General features: G+C 50.5%; 2 protein-coding genes across 2 annotated transcripts; one reads left to right on the top strand and one right to left on the bottom strand.

Annotated features, from left to right (window-relative positions):
* Window positions 1-403: 403 nt before the first annotated feature.
* On the bottom strand, window positions 404-3,386 carry ENH_00074750 (hypothetical protein, conserved; the record flags this gene model as incomplete). Its single annotated transcript, XM_013577626.1, has 5 exons — window positions 404-971; window positions 1,100-2,083; window positions 2,377-2,876; window positions 3,013-3,019; window positions 3,205-3,386. The coding sequence occupies 5 exons, from the start codon at window positions 3,384-3,386 to the stop codon at window positions 404-406; spliced, it is 2,241 nt and encodes a 746-aa protein (XP_013433080.1).
* A 2,177-nt stretch (window positions 3,387-5,563) lies between these two features.
* ENH_00074740 (hypothetical protein, conserved) lies at window positions 5,564-6,118 on the top strand (the record flags this gene model as incomplete). The annotated part of the gene is made up of 1 exon (XM_013577625.1): window positions 5,564-6,118. The coding sequence occupies one exon, from the start codon at window positions 5,564-5,566 to the stop codon at window positions 6,116-6,118; it is 555 nt and encodes a 184-aa protein (XP_013433079.1).
* Between the last annotated feature and the right edge of the window lie 1,382 nt (window positions 6,119-7,500).

Genomic DNA, 7,500 nt, shown 5'->3' with positions numbered 1-7,500 from the left:
TTGTAAAAGGACAAATTGTAATGGCCCTGAAAATAAAAACAAACAAATAAATAAATAATAAATAAATAAATAAATAGTAAATAAATAAATAAATAAATAAATAAATAAATAATAAATAAATAAATAAATTAATTAATTAATTATAAATAAATAAATAAATAAAAAATGAAAAGTATACAATGAATTGTTTTACAGCCAAAGAGGAACTTGCGGAAATGATTTTTTGCCTCACGTTTATTTATTTATTCCTTTTCATTTATTAACAATTAATTAATTAATTAATTAGTTAATTTAAATAAATAAATAATTAATTAAAATAAAGAAATAATTAATTAAAATAAATAAATAAATAAATAAATAATTTAAATAAATAAATAATTAATTAATTAAATAAATAAATTTGTTACCTGTGGGGCGCGAGGATGGAAGGCGCTTCATTTTCTGTGTTTTCGGAATTTTCGATTTTTCTTTTTTTTGGAATTTTTGAATTTAAATTATTTTTTTTTAAATTCCAAAATTCATTTTCTTTTATTAAAAGTCCTTTTCTAATTAGCTGCTGCTGCTCCTCCAGCCGCTGCAGCGCCAGCAGCAGCTGCACTCTTTGCTGCATCGACTCTGCGGAGATTTGCTGCTGCTGCTGCTGCTGCTGCCGCTGCTGCTGCTGCTGCTGCTGCTGCTGCTGCTGGTTTGGGGGGGAGTTGCTAGAAATGGCTGTTTTTGCGTTTGCTGCTGCTGGCTGCTGCGTGTCTGCGCGGACTTGCTGCTGCAGCAGCAGCAGCAGCGCGCGGCGCTGCTGCTGCAGCGCTGCTGCTGCTGCTGCTCTTGCTGCAGCAATTCTTTTTGCTTCTTCTTTTTCTTTTTCTTTTTTTATTTTTTCCAAAACTCCAAAAGTCTCATTTGCGAGGCTCCAGCGAAAGCTGCCTATACACTCCAAACCCCCCTCCAGTGTCGCAGTGTCTGCCTGAATTAAGCTGCATGCAAATAAACAAACAAACAAATAAATAAATAAATAAATAAATAAATAAATAAATAAATAAATAAATAATAAATAAATAAATAAATAAAAATAAATAAATTAATTAAAATGCTGCTGCCCCACCTGCCATTGCTGAAGGCGAAGAAAACGAAAGGGCCTACAGCAGCAGCAGCAACGCAGCAGCAGCTGCTGCTGCTGCTGCTGCTGCTGCTGCTTTTGCGCGCCGCAGGCGCAGCGCCCCTCGACGTTCGACGCCTCTTGCTGCTGCTGCTGCTGCTGCTGCTGCTGCTGCTGCTGCTGCTGCTGCTGCTGGTGAGGCAGCTGAGCAGCAGCCGCAAAGGCAGCTGCAGCACGGAGTTGCTGCTGCAGTTAACTGCAACACCATTTTCGCTGCTGCAGAAAATGTAGCGGCAAAGGGGCCCCCAGACAAGTTGGTTAATATCTCTGGAGCTGCAGCAGCTGCTGTTGCCTTCGAAGACTTTTGCTGCTGCTGCTGCAGCAGCAGCAGGTGCTGCTGCTGCTGCTGCGCTCCCCGCTGCGCCGCACGCTGCTGCAGCTCTGCACCGCTGCAGCTCCAGCAGCAGCAAACTGCTGCTGCGGCTCTGCTGCCCCCGTGCTGCAGCAGCCAGCAGCAAGCCCCCCCCGCCCCCAGCAGCAGCAGCAGCAGCAGCAGCAGGGCAGAAGCAGCAGCAGCGAATTTCCGTCAAAGGGCTGCACAGGCACAATATGTATAAGCTGCTTATGATCTGCTGCTGCTGCTGCTGCTGCTGCTGCATAGAGGCTGCAGCACACTTTTCAGTACTCCCCACCCCACCTATGCTGCTGCTGCTGCTGCTGCTGCTGCTGCTGCTGCTGCTGCTGCTGCTGCTGGCAGCTGGAGCAGCAGCAAAAGTGAAGACGCACAAACGGCCGCCGGTAGCCCCAGCCACCACCACTAAAGCAGCACTCTCATTTGTTTCTTCATTTGTCTCTTTGCTGCTGCTGCTGCTGCTGCTGCTGCTGCTGCTGCTGCTTTTTCCTGGTGCTGCTGCAGCAGGTGCAGCGCAGCAGCAAAAGAAACGAAAGGCAGCCGAAGAAAAACGCCAAACGGCGGGAAGCAAACAGCACCTGCAGCAGCAGCAGCAGCAGCAGCAACACAAGGAACAAGACCAGCAGCAGCAGCAGCAGCAGCAGCAGCAGCAGCAGCAGCAGCAGCAGCAGCACAAGGCACCAGATGAACTCCTTGCCTTTTGTTTATCTGCATGCAAACCTGTTTGTTTATTTTGTTATATTTTTATTTTATTTATTATAAAATAAAAATTTATTATTTATTTATTTATTTATTTATTTATTTATTGCATTTAAAGTATTTTTAAATTTATTTCTTTTTTCTTTTTCTTCCTTTGGTTGCTGCTGCTGACCAGTTTCTTTCTGCTGCTTCATCTGGAGCTTTGGAGAAAGCCCCCAATTCATTGTCTGCATGCTGCTGCTGCTGCTGCTGCTGCTGCTGCTGCTGCTGCTGTTGTTGCTGCTGCTGCTGCTGCTGTTGTTGCTCCTGTTCTGAGGCGCTCGGCTGTTGCAGGTCTTCCGCCTCGCTGCTGCTGCTGCAGCTGCTGCTCCCGCTGCTGCTGCAGCAGCTGCTGCAGCAGCTGCTGCTGCTGCAGCTGCTGCTGCTGCAGCAGCAGCTGCTGCTGCAGCTTGGAAGCTTTGTCTCAAGAAAAGGCAGCAGCGGCACCGACCAAAGGCAGAGGCCCCCGTCCCCTGTGACGGCCAGCAGCAAGCCCACGCGAGCAGCAAAACTGCTGCTGCTGCTGCTGCTGCTGCTGCTGTTGCTGCTGCTGCTGCTGCTGCTGCTGCATGCAGCAGAGGGCAGCAGCAGCCGCGAGCCCATAACCCAATGCAGGCAGTGGCAGTTGGCTGTCTGTACACCGCAGCAGCAAAGGGGAAGAAAGCTGTAAATGCATTTATACAAATAAATAAATAAATAAATAAATAAATAAATAAATAAATAAATAAATAAATAAATAATTAAATTAATTAATTAATTAATTAAAAGCCCTCACCTGAAGCAGCATCTTCAGCGCCGGCGGTTTCCTTATGTCGCTGGGCAGCCGCCACAGCTGCAGCTGCCCCGTGCTGCTGCTGCTGCTGCTGCTGCTGCTGCTGCTGCTGCTGTTGCTGCTGCTGCTGCTGCTGCTGCTGCTGCTCACCGCAACGGCCAGCACTGCAAAGCCCCTTTCTGCTGCTGCGCTGCAGCAATAATTGAAATTGTAATTAAAATTATTATTATTATTATTATTATTATTATTATTATTATTATTATTATTATTAATTTTATTTTTATTATTTTTATTTTTATTTTTATTTTCTTTTGGAGTCCAAAAGGCCCATTCTTCAGAAGCAGCAAGAGCCAAGACATTGCCAGCAGCATTTATAAAAGCCTCTTTTTTATTTTCTTTTTTATTTTCTTTTTTTTCTTTTTCATTTTCTTTTTTATTTTCTTTTTTATTTTCTTTTTTATTTTCTTTTTTATTTTCTTTTTTATTTTCTTTTTTATTTTCCTTTGTCTCTTTTTGCTGCTGCTGCTCCCCTTCGCTTTCGTCGATCTCCGTGTCCGTAGTGCTGCTGCTGCTGCTGCTGCTGCTGCTGCTGCTGCTGCTGCTGCTGCTGCTGCTGCTGCTGCGTAGTGCGCCTGCAGCAGCCGCAGGGCCCGCAGCGCCGCCCAGCGGCTCCACGATGTGCAGTGCTGCTGCCTCCTGCTGCTGCTGCTGCTGCTGCTGCTGCTGCTGCTGCTGCTGCTGCTCTGCGTCGTTCGGCTTCAGCAGCAGCACCGGCAAAGGGAAAAGACACAGACTGCGCCGCAGCGACTGTGGGTCCAGCAGCAAAGCCTCTGCCTTTGTTTGCTGCTGCTGTTGCTGCTGCTGCTGCTGCTGCTGCTGTTTATCTTGCTGCTGTTTATCTTGCTGCTGCTGCTGCTGATCTTGCTGCTGCTGCTGCTGCTGAACGCCGCAAAGAAAACTGCCCTCTGCTGTTTCTCTGTAAAATGCGAACAAAGCTCGGGGACTTCGGGGATTCGCTGCTGCTGCTGCTTCTGCTGCTGCTGCTGCTGCTGTGCCTTCTGCTGCTGCTGCGGCTGTGCCTTCTGCTGCTGCTGCTGCTGTGCCTTCTGCTGCTGCTGCTGCTGTGCCTTCTGCCGCTGCTGCTGCTGTGCCTTCTGCTGCTGCTGCTGCTGTGCCTTCTGCTGCTGCTGCTGCTGTGCCTTCTGCTGCTGCTGCTGTGCCTTCTGCTGCTGCTGCTGCTGCTGTGCCTTCTGCTGCTGCTGCTTCCCACACCTCTGCCACAGTGCTGCCTGCTGCGAGTGCTGCTTCAGCTGCTGCTGGGCTCAGCAGCAAATGCAGCCTTTCTGCAGCGGCGCTGCAGCAGGGAATGGGGGCCCCCATGGGGGCCCCCATGGGGGCCCCCATGGGGGCCCCTGGGGGGCCCCCCGAGGGGCCCCCCTTGGGGGGCCCCTGCTCTTTGTGCGTGGGCCCCAGCTGGGCCCTAGTGTAGCAAAAGTCTGGCTGCTGCAGCAGCCACTCGAGGGAGCTGCTGCTGCTGCTGCTGCTGCTGCTGCTGCTGCTGCTGCTGCACTGGGGCCCCCCCGGCGGCGGCCTAAAGCTCCCAGCCTCCCTCTGCCAGCCCTCGGGGGGGCCCCCGTGTCGGTGGGGCCCCCGGGGGCCCCACAGGGGGCCCCCGAGGGGCCCCCCGGGGCCCCCGGGGGGCCCCCAGGGGCCCCCCCGGGGGCCCCCGGGGCCCCCTCGGGGGCCCCCGCTGGGGTGAGGCTTCTCTGTCTAGGCATTAGGAGAGCAGCAGCGGCGGCCGCATTTGCTGCTGCTGCTGCTTTAAAGAATTAAAAGTTTTTGAAGTTTTGAAGAAGTTTGAGTTTGTTTGAAAGCCCTGAAGGAGTTGCATGCAAGTGGGTCCGTGAGGTGTACGTACACTGCAGCTCGACGAAAAGAGAAAACGAAAAAATTCGAAAATTTCAAATTTGGGATTTCTGAAAATTTGAAGGAGAGGGAGTTTCGGGCATTTCTTGAACGGGATTTTCGCGAGTTGGGCGTTCAAGAAGTGAATTCTTTTCCATTTTGAGTTTAAAAGAAGTTTAAATGGTTTTTAAATGAATTAAAAAGACATTTCCGGAAAAGTTTTATTCAAATTCGCAGTTGTGGCGATTTTTACCGCGAGAAAGGCTGCAGCCGCAGCCCTGAGCAGCAGCCCCGAGGCGGGCGAGCAGCCCGGCGATCTCGCATTTAAAAGTCCTTTTTAAATGAATTAAATTAAAAATAAAATAAATTTGAATTCTAAAATGAGCTGAAAAGCGTTTTTAGACGAGGATCGGGGGGGGGGAGCTGGATGTACACCCCAGCGTGCTGCTCGCCGCCAGCAGCGCCGCCTCTTCGCTGCGGCGAATGAAATTCAATTTATTTATTTTAAATCTATTTTAATCTTTTTTTAATGTTTATTAATTGATTAAAAGCTGAATTTCTTTTTTTTTCTGCATTTTTGGGTCTTTTTGCATCGCATTTCGTCTTCAATTCCTTTCTAGCCAAGTTCCTTTGCAAGAGCCAAATGGCCGCCCGCGGCTGCGGCCGCCTGCTGCAGCAGCAGCTGCAGCAGCAGCTGCAGCAGCAGCTGCAGCAGCAGCAGCAGCTTCTTGAACGCCGCGTTTCCTGCCTTCTCTGCGTCTCTCCCAGCCCGCCTGCGTGGACTCTCCACCCCCAGCAGCAGCAGCAGCAGCAGCAGCAGCAGGGGGGCCCCTGGGGCCCCCGGGGGCCCCAGAGGCCGCGTTTTCAAGCAGCAGCAGCAGCAGCAGCAGCAGCAGCAGCAGCAGCAGCAGGGGGGCCTCTCTCGAGCGCAGCGTGGCAGCAGCGGCAGGCTGCAGTGCTGCAGGGCCCCTGCAGCGTGGACACCTCTTTGGCAAACCACGAAAAAGGGTTTGGGGGGCCCCCCGAAGTTGGGGCCCTTGCGAGGGTTGGGGGGGGCCCCCTGGGGTCTTTGGGGTGTATGTACACCGCAATTCGCGCCAAAAAGAAACGCGGGAAAAAAGAAGTCCAAAAACAAAACGCAGAACAACTCGAGACCAAGGCCTCGTTAGTCCTGCTGCAGCTAGGGTTTAGGGTTTAGGGTTTAGGGTTTAGGGTTTGGGGTTTGGGGTTGGGGTTTGGGGTTTGAGGGTTTAGGGTTTGGGGTTTGGGGTTTAGGGTTTAGGGTTTAGGGTTTAGGGTTTAGGGTTTAGGGTTTGGGGTTTGGGGTGTTTTTGGAGTGGTTTGGGCGCTTCGCCGCGCAAGGGTCTGGGCCTTGGGGGCGCAGGGCCCTAGGGTTTAGGGTTTAGGGTTTAGGGTTTAGGGTTTAGGGTTTAGGGTTTAGGGTTTAGGGTTTGGTGTTTAGAAGCCCGCCGCTGCGGCTGGAAGACTACTCAGCCACTCCGCAGCCTGCTGCTGCTGTTGCTGCTGCGATTCGGCTGGAGACTTTGCGGGCGCTGCGGGGCCGGAAGACTTCGCGGATGTTCGCGTTTCGGAACAAATACCGAGTAAAATGCATTTATTTTTGCATTTAATTCTCCAATTTTGTTATTTTTATTCTTTTATTTCTTTATTTTAATTCTTTTGATTCGTTTGCCGCTTTTTTTTCTCTCTTTTGAGCCCCGCCTCGCCGGGGGAGCTGCCTGTACACCCCAGCACCCCCGGGTGTCTGCGCATACACCCCAGATCCTGCAGTGCGCGGGGCAAAAAAGTCTTTTTATTTCTTCGAATTTAATTTATTTAATTTATTAAAAATTGCATAAATGCTCACATTGCTTGCATGCAATTCTCTTTCTTTCGACTACCTTCTCTCTGCCTTTCCCTGCTGCTGCTGCTGCTGCTGCTGCTGCTGCTGCACTTGTGCAAATGTCTGCTTCCGTCTAGCGCATGCATGCACGCGCGCATGCATGCATGCACGCGCGCATGCATGCATGCACGCGTGGGGCTCTTATTCGGGGGCTTTCACTGCTTTTGCTGCTGCTTCTGCTGCTGCTGCTGCTGCTGCTGCTGCTGCTGCTGCTGCTGCTGCTGCTGCAGCTGAATCGGCTGCTGGGCCTGACCCACGACCCCGTCTGCAGCGAAGGCGCGCAGCGGAAGCCGCAGGGCCGGCAGTTTGTGACTCCGCTGACGCGGCTGCAGCACCAGGCGCGGCTGCCTCGGACTTTGCGTGAGAAGAGCTCAAAATGCCAATTAATGCAATTAATTCCGAGATTTGAGTTTTAAATAATCATTATTTGAATTAAATAATCATTATTTGTTTTAAATAATCATTTATTTGAATTATTTGGCCTTTTTAAGGCCCAAGTTGCAAAAAAAACGAAAAAAGACGCCACTTTGGCCGCCCGCTGCTGCTGCGCTGCTGAGGTGTACGTACACCCGAACTGCTGCTGCTGCTGCTGCTGCTGCCATTCAGTCCACGACCGTTTCCACTTTCGCCACTCCTTGAGATACAGCGTAAGTCTGTCAACTTAAACAGCAGCAGCA

This window comes from Eimeria necatrix, genomic scaffold (genome assembly GCF_000499385.1).
Source record: "Eimeria necatrix Houghton genomic scaffold, Enh_scaff75, whole genome shotgun sequence".
NCBI classification, from domain to species: Eukaryota; Apicomplexa; class Conoidasida; order Eucoccidiorida; family Eimeriidae; genus Eimeria; species Eimeria necatrix.
Note: the sequence above shows the minus strand (reverse complement) of the source record. Positions and strands in the feature narration are given on the sequence as shown.